The sequence below is a fragment of the Hypanus sabinus genome, chromosome 1 (genome assembly GCF_030144855.1).
Source record: "Hypanus sabinus isolate sHypSab1 chromosome 1, sHypSab1.hap1, whole genome shotgun sequence".
In the NCBI taxonomy this organism is placed as follows: Eukaryota; Metazoa; Chordata; class Chondrichthyes; order Myliobatiformes; family Dasyatidae; genus Hypanus; species Hypanus sabinus.
The window spans coordinates 60,334,348-60,349,204 of NC_082706.1; the positions used below are offsets into that span (position 1 = coordinate 60,334,348).

The 14,857-nt window shown below is 44.2% G+C and overlaps 1 protein-coding gene across 1 annotated transcript; it reads right to left on the bottom strand.

Moving 5' to 3' along the window:
- Nucleotides 1–421: 421 nt before the first annotated feature.
- On the bottom strand, nt 422–13,550 carry LOC132396623 (zinc-binding protein A33-like). Its single transcript, XM_059974360.1, has 6 exons — nt 12,813–13,550; nt 11,791–11,886; nt 11,104–11,337; nt 9,569–9,591; nt 9,363–9,481; nt 422–1,558 (listed from the first exon to the last, which is right to left on the bottom strand). The coding sequence occupies exons 1-6, from the start codon at nt 13,221–13,223 to the stop codon at nt 1,005–1,007; spliced, it is 1,437 nt and encodes a 478-aa protein (XP_059830343.1). The 5' UTR covers nt 13,224–13,550; the 3' UTR covers nt 422–1,004.
- Between the last annotated feature and the right edge of the window lie 1,307 nt (nt 13,551–14,857).

A 14,857-nucleotide genomic window follows, 5' to 3' on the forward strand; every position in this document is an offset into this window, starting at 1 on the left:
CCGGTGGAAAGCTATCAGTGTGTTTAGCCCTTGCCTGGGTTGATGGTTTTACTATGGGAAAACGGCACTCTCTTCTGTGTGATCACAGTCAGTGACTTGAACAGGGACTTCAGTGGACAACGGGAAGATTTGATGGCATCGGCGCACTGGGAAAACAAATCACCTCTCATTCTCCCCTCAATCTACTCAATATCACGAACTGAACTGACTTCACACATACACCATCGTAAAACTCTATCATTTACCGCCTAAGCCTGAAGAAGTTTGGGGTTTCATATTTATTCACTTATATATGCATAAACTCTGCTAACCCATTTACTTTATCTTTTTTTATTATTTTATTATGTAGACACTAATAAAATAGTGTTAGTTAACAGTAGACTCAGACTCCAGGTGTGTTCCATTTCTGCTGGTCCTTTTAACCCGTTACGGGGTGCGTAAGTACTGTTAAACATAGATTATTACAGTGTGAAACATGTAGGACTGAACAAAATCAAATGTAGACTTCAATACAATTTTTCGGGGGTTTATAGTTTTCACATAAAAGCTTTATTAAATTATGGGAGTGACTGTTAATTCTCAGTCTGGAGCAGGAAAAGGTATGTAATAATGGCAAAGTCACAAATGTTTTGGGGAAGATCAATATGCAACGGGATTCGGAAAATCAGGTTGGTGTCAGTTCTCAAGAGAAGGAAAATGTTGAATAGCTATGAGATGGCTTTTTAAAGCTTATGGTCTTAACAAGATTCACCCTGACAGCCCTCTTCCAGTCAGCACAGCCTCCACTTGCCCGATTACACCTGTGCATGTATGAGTGGACTTTATGACACGCCGCCCGTGGCTGGGGCTGAATCTGCAGTTTTTTTTTGTGTTCGGTTAACGGACGCAGTGAACGAGTTAAAATTAATGGAACAAAAAAATCTCATCTCGGGTTTATATCATTCTCTGCACATTTATATGTACAGAGACTTTACTCCTGATTCCGGTCCAGGGACCCGACCCGATTACAGACCCGGAGCGGAACCGGAGCAGATTTTCAGCCCCTGGTTTTCATCCCAAATCGCAAAGAAAGGATAAAGTTTCCCCGTGAATTTATTCCCAGTGGAGGTGTGGAGATGGGACTTGGTCTCCGCGTTGTAAAATGAAACTGTCCCAGACTCGTAACTGAGATTAACTCCCACCCTCCCGGGGATGGGACAGGCAGGCAGACGGGAATCAAAGGAGGTGTGAACACGGAACACGTCATAATCCCACTGTAACACGTCATCAACCCGCCCGATGATCCAGAATCCGGTCTCTGGACTCAGTCTGACAGCTCCCTTCCTCTGCACAGAATCTGCGGCGACCCCCAGCCACCAGAACCGATTCCCTGTCACCTCCACCTCCCAGTAATGTCTCCCCGATGTGATTTCCTCCGAGCCCAGCACACATTCCGAGTGTGTGAATCTCTTCCCGGTGTCAGGGAGATCCCTTCGGGTCCCAGTCCATCTCACACTCTTCCGATCCTCAGACACCTCGAGCCACGGATGCGCCGTTTCCACATCCAGGGTGACAGAGACTGGGGGGAGAAGCAGAGAATTATAGAGTCCCCGGGGATCGGGGGGAGACTCGGGCAGCGCGACCCCGGGACTAGGGGTGGGGGTAAGAGGAAGACTGGGACAGTGCGGTCTGGGGGTAAGAGGAAGACTGGGACAGTGCGGTCTGGGGGATCAGGGAGATACTCAGCACTGTTCAAGGATCAGGGAGATACTCAGCACTGTTCAAGGATCAGGGAAATACTCAGCACTGTTCAAGGATCAGGGAAAGGCCGCTGGGCCTCAAGCGCAGTCGAGTGGCCGACACGAACCAATGATAGCGGATGGACAACTATTGTCACCCCAAGGGTTTTCCGCTGGACAAAGAGCAGAGATTTCCCGATCAAACAGACACAAAATGCTGGAGGAACCGAGCAGGTCCGGTAGCATGTGTTGAGAGAGATGAACAGTCTGCGACTCATGTCGACATCTTCCCACAAAAACAGAAATAGGTGAGATGGACAGCGGAAACCAGTGCGGGAAAAGCGTGGATTAAGATGGGAAGGGATGGGTGAATGGATTTAAACAGGTGGTCACAGAGGCTCTTCGGCCCAATTTGTTCATGCCAATCAACTTGCTTTAATGAGTTCCCATTTTCCCATTATTCCCTTCCACCTTTCTTATCCATGTCCTTGCCAAGATGTATTTGAAAACATTGTCCTTATACCCAACTCTAGAGATAAACAAGGTCCCTGTGTGAACAGAGATAACCCTCTTCCTTGTCCACTACACCATGAATTTTAGTGTCACCCACAAAACTAACAACTATGTCACCAATATTCTCATCCAAATCAATAATATGTATGCCATACACACGCGGCCCCAGCACCGACACCTGCAGGTCACAGGCCTCCAGTGTTTAAGAGACAATTCAATAGGCAAGACACAGACTGACCTAACGCCGGTCAATGGGATTAATGTAGATGAGTAAATAGGTCAGCACAGAGATGATGTGTCGAAGGGCACATTTCTATGCTGTACGGTGATGGATCTGTGAACTGAATGGCTAAGAATTCCCACCCCCCCCTTTCTTCCCCACCCCCTTCCGGTGCTGAGAATTCCAAACAGACCATGACACCTGAACATTCACTACTCAGACAGGGAAACATCCTCCCTGTGTCCTGCTTGCTGAACCTTGAAAGACTGTTTCCCTGAGATCTCCTCTCATTCTTCTGAACAGGGAACAGAGAACATAGAACAGTAAAGCACAACAACAGGCCCTTCATTCAATGTTAGCATTCATTTGCGAGTATGAAGTGTGAGGTGGGGGACTGTGTAGGTTCAAGAGAGTAAAGGAGGTAATAATGGAATGAGTAGGGAAGAGATGAACAGCCGATTGAACAGAGATGAACCAAAACCAGATGGGTGAATGGTGGAAAGCCTGTGTGTGTAGATATAACGAGAAAACGTGGAAGGGGACACAGATGGGAGATAAGGATCCCTTTGTCCCCTTTCCCACAACCCCATTACCTTCAGGCCTTCATGAGAACAGGGGAAGAATTTGCAAGGACCCTTAAGCAACACAGGTCCTGGTGAAGAGTTTCAGCCCGAACTGTCGACTGTTTACTCTTTTCTATAGATGCTTCCTGCCTGCTGAGTTCCTCTGGCATTTTATGTGCGTTGCTCTGCTTTAAACATCATCAGTTATTTGGCCTCCACAGCTGTCTGTTACAGATTCACTATCCCATGGCTAAAGCAATTTCTCCTCATCTCTGTTCTTAATGGACATCCCTATAGCCAGAGGCAGTGGCATCCGGTCCTGGACTCATCCACTGTAGGAAACATCCTCCCAACATCAACAGAGTGAACCAGAACCTGGTGAGAGAGGGGTGGAAAGCCTGTGTGTGAACTGTGTGTGTAGACGTAAAGAGAAGGTGGAGGGGTCAAAGATGGGAGATGAGGATCCCTCTGTCACCTTTCCCACAACCCCATAGGTCACAGCCCCTCATTGGGACAGGGATGAATTTAATGGACCATTAAGCAACAGGTGTCCTGATGAAGCATTTTAGCCCGAGCTGTCGGCTGTTTACTCCTTTCAATAGATGTTTCCTGGCCTGCTGAGATCCTCCAACATTTTGTCTGTTTACTCCTCTTTAAATGTGCAACCTTGTCAAAGGCCTTCTGAAAGTACAAACATACAACATGCACTACAACCCCTTTATCTATCCTACTTGTAATCTCTTCAAAGAACTTCAACAGGTTTGCCAGGCAAAATATTACCTAAAGGAATTCATGCTGACTTGTCCTATCTTTTCCAGTGTCACCAAGTATTCCATAACCTCATACTTAACAATTGACACTAATGTCTTCCCAACCACAACGGTGAGGCTAACTGGTCTATAATTTTCTTTCTGCTGCCTTCCACCTTACTTAAAGTTGAGTGGCATTTGCAGTTTTCCAATCCTCTAGCACTATACCAGAGTCCAATGATTTTTGAAAGATCATTTCAAATGCCTCCACAATGTCTACCATTACATTTTTCAGAACACTATGGAACAGTTCATCTGGTCTGTGTGACTTATGCAACTTTTTGGGGCACCTTCTCCCTTGTAACAGTAACTGCACTGTTCCCTGGCACTTCAAAATCTGCCACAGTGTTAGTTTCTTCCATAGAGAAGACTGGTGCAAAATACTCATTTAGTTAATCTGTCATCTCTTTGTGCCCCATTGCTATACAGGAAGGGTAAATCATGCTTGAATAATCTTCTGGAAGTTTTTGAGTATGTAACTATGAAAATGGACAAGGGAGAACCAGTGGATGTAGTGTACATGGACTTTCAGAAAGCCTTTGATAAGGTCCTGCATAGGAGATTAGTGTGCAAAACTAGAGTGCATGATATTGAGGGTTAGAGTACTAACATGGATAGAAAATTGGTTGGCAGACAGGAAACAAAGAGTAGGGAATAACAGATCCTTTTCAGAATGGCAGGCAGTGACTAGTGGGGTACTGCAAGGCTCGAAGATGGGACCACAGCTATTTACAATATACATTAATGATTTAGATGAAGGGATTAAAAGTAACTTTAGAAAAAGTTGCAGATGACACAAAGCTGGGTGGCAGTGTGAAACATGTGGAGGATGTTGGGAGAATGCAGGGTGTCTTGGACAGGTTGGGTGAGTTGGTAGGTGCATGGCCGATGCAGTTTAATGAGGATAACTGTGAGCTCATCCACTTTGGTGGCAAGAACAGGAAGGCAGATTACGATCTGAATGGTGCCAAGTTAGGAAAACATAGAATCATAGAAAATAGGTGCAGGAGCAGGCCAATCAGCCCTTCGAGCATGCACCGCCATTCAGTATGATCATGGCTTATCATCCAACTCAGAACCCTGTACCTGCTTTCTCTCTGTACCCCCTGATCACTTTAGCCACAAGGGCCAAATCTAACTTCCTCTTTTAAATATAGCCAATGACCTGGCCTCAACTGTTTCCTGTGGCAGAGAATTCCACAGATTCACCACTCTCTGTGTGAAAAAGTTTGTCCTCATCTCGGTCCTAAACGGCTTCCCCTTTATCCTTAAACTGTGACCCCTCGTTCTGGACTTCCCCAACATTGAAAACAATCTTCCTGCATCTAGCCTGTCCAATCCCTTTAGAACTTTATATCTTTCAAGAAGATCCCCCCTCAATCTTCTAAATTCCAGTGAGTATAATCCTAGTCAATACAATTTTTCTTCATATGAAAGTCCTGCCATCCCAGGAATCAATCTGGTGAGCCTTCTCTGTACTCCCTCTATGGCAAGAATGTCTTTCCTCAGATTAGGGGACCAAAATTGCACACAATATTCTAGGAGTGGTCTCACCAAGCCCTTGTACAACAGCAGTAGAACCTCCCTGCTCCTGTACTCAAATCCTTTTGCTATGAATGCCAACATACCATTTGCCTTTTTCACCAGCTGCTATATCTGCATGCCCACCTTCAATGACTGGTGTACAATGACACCCAGGTCTCGTTGCATCTCCCCTTTTCCTAATTGGCCGCTGTTCAGATTATAATCTGTTTTCCTGTTCGTGCAAGCAAAGTGGATAACCTCACATTTATCCACATTAAATTGCATCTGCCATGAATATGCCCACTCACCTAACCTATCCAAGTCACCCTGCATCCTCTTAGCATCCTCCTCACAGCTAACACCACCGCCCAACTTCAACTGCAAACTGCAACTGCAACTGCAACTGCAAACTTGGAGATGCTGAACTTAATTCCCTCGTCTAAATCATTAATATATATTCTAAACAACTGGGGTCCCAGCACTGAGCCTTGCAGTACCCCACTAGTCACTGCCTGCCATTCTGAAAAGGTCCTGTTTACATCCACTCTTTGCTTCCTGTCTGCCAAGCAATCTATCCACATCAATACCATACCCCCAATACCGTGTGCTTTAAGTTTGCACACTAATCTCCTGTGTGGGGCCATGTCAAAAGACTTTTGAAAATCTAAATATACCACATCCACTGGCTCACTCCTATCCACTCTACTAGATACATCTTCAAAAAATTCTGTAAGATTCGTCAGACATGATTTTCCTTTCACAAATCCATGCTGACTTTGTCCGATGCTTTCACCTCTTTCCAAGTGTGCTGTTTTCAAATCTTTGATAACCAGCTCTAGCATTTTCCCCACCATCGATGTCAGACTAACCAGACTATAATTCCCCGGTTTCGCTCTCCGTCTGTTTTTAAAAAGAGGGGTTACATTAGCCACCCTACAATCCTCAGGAACTAATCCAGAGTCTAAGGAGTTTTGAAAAGCTATCACTAATGTATCCAGTATTTCTCGGGCTACTTCCTTAAGCTCTCTGGGATGCAGACCATCTGGCCATGGGGATTTATCTGCCTTTAATCCCTTCAATTTACCTAACACCACTTCCCTACTAACATGTATTTCCCTCAGTTCTTCCATCTCACTAGACCCTCGGACCCTTACTATTTCTGGAAGATTATTTATGTCCTCTTTAGTGAAGACAGAACCAAAGTAGTTGGTTCTGTAGTTGGAAAGTATTTGGAAAAGTGTAAGTACAATGAGATCTAGGTGTTCTTGTACATCAGTCACTGAAAGTAAGCATGCAGGTACAGCAGGCAGTGAAGAAAGCTAATAGCATTTTGGCCTTCAAAACAAGAGGAGTTGAGTATAGGAGCAAAGAGGTCCTTCTGTGGTAGTACAGGCCCCTGGTGACAACACACCTGGAGTATTGTGTTCAGTTTTGGTCTCAAAATTTGAGGAAGGGCTTTCTTGCTATTGAGGGAGTGCAGCGTAGGCTCACGAGGTTAATTCCTGGGATGGCAGGACTGTTGTGTGTTGAAAGATTGGAGCGACTGGGCTTGTATACACTGGAATTTAGAAGGATGAGAGGGGATCTGATTGAAACATCTACGATTATTAAGGGATTGGACCCGGTAGAGGCAGGAAACATGTTAACGATGTTAGGGGTGTCCAGAAACAGGGGCCACAGTTTAAGAATAAGGTGTAGGTCATTTAGAATGGAGTTCAGGAAAAACCTTTTCACTCAGAGTTGTGGATCTATAGAATGCTCTGCCTCAGAAGGCAGTGGAGGCCAATTCTCTGGATGCTTTCAAGAAAGAGTTAGCTAGAACTCTTAAAGATAGCGGAGTCAAGGGATATGGGGAGAAGGCAGGAACGGGGTACTGATTGTGGATGATCAGCCATGATTACATTGAAAGGCAGTGCTGACCCGAAGGGCCGAATAGCCTACTCCTACTCCTCTTGCTTATTGTCTGTTATACACGGCCTTATTTTAAAATGGTCCTATATCCACTCTCATTTCTATTTTATTTTTTTGCAATACTTGAAAAACAATTTGATATCATTTTACAAAGTCAGGTGTGTAAAAAGGGCCCGAAGGATTTTTGGAGACCCGAGACCCCAACCACAAACTGTGCCAGTTGCTACCTTCTGGGAAATGGTACCGCAGCATGTATATGACTGCCATCAGGGTCATTTTCACTTTTGCAGTTCCTTACCTCAACCCACAAGGATTCAACATCTTCCAATCCTATGTCACATCTCTCTACTGATTTACCAGGACAGCCATGCCCCCTGTCTGCATATTTTCCTATACTACCAATACATTGTGTAACCTTGAGCATTCAGCTCCCAACTGCAACTATCATTCATCCACGAATCAGTGATGGCCACAACATCATACTTGATGATCGGTAACCGAGCAACAAGATCATCCACCTTATTTCTCAAATGCCATGCATTGAGATATAACACTTGGTTTACTGTATCTGCTACCCTTTTTATTCTGCATCCCTAAAGCTCTGATACTCAGACTGCGAGCTGCAATTGCATCCAGACTGTCTGCTCTATCTGACAGTCTGACTGCATGGTATCTTTGCATTTTTACCATAAGTCCTGTCCCTTCAATCGTTATCAACACACCCACTTCCGACCAAATTAGTTTAACCCCTCCCCAACAGTTCTATGGAACCCCTCTATGTCATAGACCCATGGCTATCTCCCATCTCACTCCTACCTCCATAATTGTGCCTTAATACCCATTTTCTGAATCCCATTTGTGGCTATTTCAATTAATTACAGCATACCTGGTTCCCATTAGAGAATATAGGATTAGAACTCTGGCCGCTCATTCATGGGTCGCCAGTTCGTTGGCGATTCTGGTGTCTGTAAACACCATTTCCTGATCCCTTAGTACTGTTAGTTCTATGCTCTGCTCCATTCCCTAGATTTTCGATGTAAACCTGGTCTCTGAGTCAAGATTTCCCTGGTAACCTGTTCCATGTTTGTGACTGTGCTAGCGCCTCTCGACCCTGCCTCCGTGCCTGTGCCCTGCACTTGGGTTCATCCCTGGTCACTCCCTTGCAACACTCTATGAGAATATTGTTCTCCCTTGGGTACAGGTCCAATACATCCATTTTGAGCAGGTCAACCTCCACCAGAAGAGATCCCAATGATCAAAAAACCTGAAGCCCTGATTCCTGCATTAGCTTTTCAGCCATCTTTAATCTGCCAAATTGACCTGTTTCTACCCTCACCAGCACGTGGTACATGCAGCAATACAGAAATTACAAACCTGGAGATACTGCTTCACAGCTTTCTACCAAGCTCTCTAAATTATATATTCAAGAGCTCTTTGCTTTTACATCCTCCAGAACTGTCCCAAAATGTGCCGACATATCTGGCTGTTTTCCCTCCCTCTCTAAAGTGCTGCAGACACAATCCGAGACATCCCCAACTCTGGCACCGAGGAGGCAACATACCATTCGGGTGACCCGTTCACATCCATGGATTCTCCTGTTTGTTCTCCGAACGATTGAATCCCCTATCACTACTGATCCCCTCTTCTCCCTCTAACAACAGTGAGAGTTGTGGATCCAGAAGGGAAAGACCTGTGTCAATCAGACTCTGTACAGCACAAAACATGTGTATTTTTCTGAAAGTCCCGGTGACCACACTGATACCTGCTTTTATTCCCTGCAATAGCATCAAGTCAGTATTAATTTCCCAGCTCCTGTGGTAGGATTCAATGTCATGCCTTGGCGTGTTAGTGCAGTGTGCCTGGGATCAGGACGCAGAGGTTCATCTGCCAGTCCCGTGTATTAGTTGTATTGTGACCATGTGCAGGTGTGTCCAGTGGTCTGACATCTCCAGCTGACCAGGTGACAGTGATGCCTCCCAGTCGGTGGGGTTGATGTGGAATAAACTTCAGTTCACCTTCAGTCCACTATTCCAGATAATCTTTGCTTTAAATTATAACAATCATGTTTCATAAACAAGGCGGAATGAATCTTTGTAAGTTTTACCTCTATTAATGGCATCATGTGCTTCTCTCAGCACTGTGTTCAACAAATAGGGGTGAACAAATTTTTCAACTGGTAGAGCTTCATCTGTCACTGACAATTCCTGGACATCGTCACTAATTCTGTAAATATTAAACTGCTGGTGATAAACTGGTATTTAGAACTATTTCACAAATCCATAATGGGTTTCAGTAAAGAGCATATCCTACCTCCTGTTCTGATGAGCTTCCTCCTGAAATAAATAAAAGACAAATCTGATTAGACATTGATTTACTGCCGACATCCTGAATTTCATCCAAATCATTACAAGATGTTGAAAATTCCCACTCCCGCAGTCACTCACTCAAACGGACAATCAGAACCATGGGGAAAATTACAGGGAATGTTTCTGAAAATTAGACTATTACTGAGAGGAAGAAACTTAGAGGAAAGTGCGGATTGGTTGTGCATTTTAACCTAGTTAAGATGTCAGAATGATAAAATGGAACAATTTCAGATTAGTAATGGATTTGATTGTGTACTGGTGGAGAAAGTACTTCAATTTCTGGCTAACATGAGACGACGCCATTGTAAGGTGCTTGGAAGTAGGTGCAGAGGAGATGTCAGGGTAAGAATTTTATGTAGAGACTGGCGAGTGCATGCACTGGGCTGCAGACTACGGTGGTGGAGGCAGATACGATAGGGTCTTTTAAGAGACTTCATCATAGCTGCATAGAGCTTAGTAAAATAGAGCACTATGGGTAACCCGAGGTACTTTCTAATGCTAATAAATATTTGGCATAGCATTGTGGCCTGTATTGTGCTGTAGGTTTTCTTTGTTTCTACTTATGGGGAGACCTTCAGTCAAAGATAAACTACCAGATCGTTTTTAATAAATCCCACGATAAATTTAGTGAGGAGGATGTGGAACTCACTGCCACAGCAGTAGCTGCAGAGGAACAACAGAGATTGAATGTAATGGGAAAACTGAATAAACTCATGAGGGATCGTGGAGGTCACGGCACTGTTGCTGGGTGCGGTGAGCAGGTGCGAGGAGGGAAGCAGGGAAATTGATAGGAAAAGGTAGGCCGAATGGACTGTTTATTATAGTGAATAAGATATAATCTCATGTGAAACTTATCTGAAAAGGTAAAGAAACAGTGAAAGTTTCCATAATCTGATGGACCAGATATAGAGGATAAATCTGATGTGTGGGTCATATTCTTTGTTTTCACTGATTAACAAAGATATCCTCATACCCATTGCACCAGACACAAAGTCACAGTCTGTGACTGCAACTGGGCATCAATGGGAGGTTTAGAGGGTAAGTAAAGTAGTAATTAAGGACACAATCAACAGACTGTGTCCTTAATGGTAACTAGTCACGTGACTGGGGGTGTGGTAAATGGGAAGGGAATAAGTTACATGTTTATACTTTGTTCTGGACTGTTTTGAGCTGGGGATGGACCGATGTCACATATTTCATTGAGCACTCAGTTGCAGCTTACTTCATGATTAATTACCTCGAAATTCCTTGCTTAAAAATTATCTGGTGCTGATGAAGTATCAAACATATCTTTTCGACATTTTGAATGTCATTATGGAATGATTAGTGGGCGCATCACATAGGTATAACAATCTGTGAGAGGTGGCCAGTAGCAGCAATTGATTTGTTGGAATCAGCCGCTGTCCTGTGTTTATTTCAAAAATACCACTGTTCATTTAGTGACCTGCGACAGAAACAAATTAAAATATAATCCCTCACCTTGAGAAATATCACACTGTCTTTTTGATCCATCTGTTCCTTTAACTTTGTGATTTCCTCCTGAATTAACCTTATATTCTCCTGAATCTCTCGAAGATTTTTTTCCATTGGATTTAGAATCCTCTCCTCTTCATGCCTGAGATCCCTGAGTAAGCTCTGCTCTTTCTCCGTGATAATCTGGTGCAGTTCAGCAAACTGGGATGTGATGTGGGTCTGAATGCTGTTGGACTGTTCCTGTCGAATGAAAAGTGAAGATTAATTTCTTATATTGCTGTGTTGTATTTCCTTCTGACATTAAGGCCATTATGGACATTCTGTCCACTAAAATCCATGTAGTACTGAGCGCATTCACATCAACGCCATTCCTTCACAGATATTTAAGGTGACCATATGGCCCTTGAAAATCCACGCTACTTCTGAGAGCATTCTGGTCCCGTTTTCCTGAAACCCATTCTCGCCCGTTGACACATTAAATCCCATTTGATTTATGAACACTCTTCCAAACCTTCACAGGGGCAATGTCCTTGAGATGTGTCTGAAAGAGTTGTGGTAACAGGGACAACACTCAATCTCCACATAGACAGCACCAGTGGTTAGGATCGAATGCAGGTCACTGGATCTGCGATACTCTGCTATTCTGCATTAAAGAGAGCAAAACTATAGAGCAATATCAGAAATGTCCCTCACCCGAACTCCAGAAATCTTTTCTTTCTGTTGCTGCTCCTTTTCCAGGAAGTCTGATTTCCGTTTTGTTAGAGAGTTTAAGGAAGATTTTAGCTGATCCTGGAAGTCAGAGAGTGAAGAAAATAGAAACAAAGATAAATCAAAAGAAACAGGTGAACAAACCCGATTATCACACAGAAAATGCTGGAGGAACTGAATGAGTCAGGCAGCATCTATGCACGGGAAATAAACAGTGGGTGCTTCGGTATGTGACCATTCAGTAGGACTGGAAAGGATTGCGACAGACTCCAGAATAAAACAGTTGGGGATGAGAACCAGCTGACAGGTGCCGGAGAGAAAATGTGGGTGGGGGTTGATGAATAATGAAGCTGATTTATGTCGAATTACCGTGTGAACGAGTAGTCTTTGTAGTACTGCAAGGCTGTGTCTTTATTGATGCTTTGTTGTACGCTTGAGTGCTCGGTGGAGTGTGCCGATTCTTTTTTTGTTGGTGGGGAGGAGTTTATTTGCCTTACTGCTGCGTATGTGTGGGCGGAGGGATCTGGGCGGGGTGGGGGGGCTTTGGGGTTCGAACGTTTAACTCCCTTTCATTCTTTGGAGCATTCCACTGTTTTCGTGGATGTCTGTGGAGAAACGTTATTTCAGGATGTCTATTGTGTACGTTTCTCTGACATTAAATGTACCTACTGAGTTCAATTGCATTGGGACTGTTTGTGGTCCAGAATGGTGACGAGGAGGAGGTATAGGAGTCAGGTGCGGAACCTGTCCCGCTGTCAGATACAAGTGCTAAGAGGGAGATCAGTGAAGAGGAGCCAGTAGATAAGGGAGTTACATAGAGAGCGATCCCTGCAGAAAGCGGAGAGTTGTGGGGAGGGATTGGGATGGGCTGTGCGAAGCAAAGATGTGCTAGGATCCTTTTGGAGATGGCGAAAAATGCAGAGAATGGTGTGTTGGTTATGAGGCTCGTGTGTTGATTGGTCGGTCGAGTGAGGTTGGGTTGAATATCAAATTTGTGTAAGTTTTACCTTGTAGATTTTAACAGCTTCTTTAATCGGCAGGAAGCGGTGTTCTCCGTGTTCTTGCGCAACTGCACAGATCAGACAGATCAATGTCTTGTCTGTTTCACAAAACAGCTTCAGTTCTTCCTCATGTTCCTCGCAGTGAAGGTTACTCTCCTTCCCTTTCGGATTCAGGTTTAGATTTCGAGCTTTTTCTGCCAGATTTGCTAAGGCACGATTGACCCTGAGGGTGCGGTCAGCAATCACCTCTCTACATTCCGGACAGGAGTTTCTCCCCTTCCTTTCCCAACATCGTGTGATACAAGAGCGACAGAAGTTGTGTCCGCACTGCAATGATACCGGATCGGTGAATAATTCCAGGCAGATGAGACAAATTGTCTCCTCGGTCCAACTCTCGGCCGGTCCTTTCGAAGCCATATTAACTCCCAGCACTTCCTGATTCAGAATTCTTTCACTTTCGGGGAGCTGCTGATCCCCAACAGTACAGCGATTGTCCGCTACACGCGCTGCAATCTCAGGGAATGAACATTATGTTACTTGTATACAGGCAGGTTTCTAGACACAATATGCAGATCAGCCTACAAGAGGAGAGGAGGTACTTGACTTGGTATGGGGAAGTGAACCTGGACAGGTGTCAGATCTCTCAGTGGGAGAGCATTTTGGAGATAGTGATCATAATTCTGTCTCCTTCACAACAGCATTGGAGATGGACAAATTAGAAAAGCGTTGAATTGGAGTAAGGGGAACTATGAGGCTATCTGGCAGGAAATTGGAGGCTTAAGTTGGAAACAGATGTTCTCAGGGAAAATTACGGAATTAATGTGGCAAATATTCAGGGTATATTTGTGTGGAGTTCTGTATAGGTAAGTTCCAATGAGACAGGGAAGTTATGGTAGGGTACAGAAACCGTAGTGTACAATGACTGTAATAAATCTAGTCAAGAAGAAAAGAAAAGCTTACAAAAGGTTCAGAGAGCTAGGTAATGTTAGAGATCTAGAAGTTGATAAAGCTACTATGAAGGAACTCAAGAAGGAAATTAGGAGAGCCAGAAGGGGCCATGAGAAGGCCTTTGTGGGCAGGATTAATGAAAACTGCAAAGCATTCTACAAGTATCTGAAGAGCAAGAGGATAAGACGTGAACGATTAGGACCTATCAAGTGTGGCAGTGGGAAAGTGTGTATGGAACCAGAGGAAATAGCAGAGGTACTTAATGAATACTTTACTTCAGTATTCACTATGGAAAAGGATTTTGGCACTTGCAGAGATGACTTAAAGTGGACTGAAGTACTTGCGCATGTAGATATTATGGAAGAGGATGTGCTGGAGCTTTTGGAAAGTATAAAGTTGGATAAATCGCCGGGACTGGATGAGATGTACCTCAGGGTACTTTGGGAGTCGAGGGAGGAGATTGCTGTGCCTCTCGTCATGATCCTTGCATCATCAATGTTAACAGGAGAAGTTAAGGAGGATTGGGAGGGGGGGGGGTTGCAGATGTTGTTCCTTTATTCAAGAAATGAAGCAGAGATAGCCCAGGGAATTATAGACCAGTGTGTCTTACCTTAGTGGTTGGTAACTTCATGGAGAAGATCCTGAGAAACAGGATTTATGAACATTTGGAGAGATACAATATGATTAGGAGTAGTCAGCATGGGATTGTCAAGGGCAAATCGTGCCTTATGAGCCTGATTGAATTTTTTGAGGATATGACTAAACACATTGATGAAGGAAGAGCAGTAGATGTAGAGTATATGGATTTCAGCAAGGCATTTGATAAGGTATCCCATGCAAGGCGTATTGACAAGTAAAGAGGCATGGGATCCAAGGGTACATTGCTTTGTGGATCCAGAACTGGCTTGCCCACAGAAGGCAAAGTGTGGTTGTAGACGGGTCATATTCTGAAAGAAGGTCAGTCAACAGTGAGATGCCTCAGGGATCTGTTCTGGGAACCTTACTCTTCGTGATTTTTAGAAATGCCCTGGATGAGGAAGTGGAGAGATGGGTTAGTAAGTTTGCTGATGACACAAAGTGTGGAGGTGTTGTGGATAGTGTGG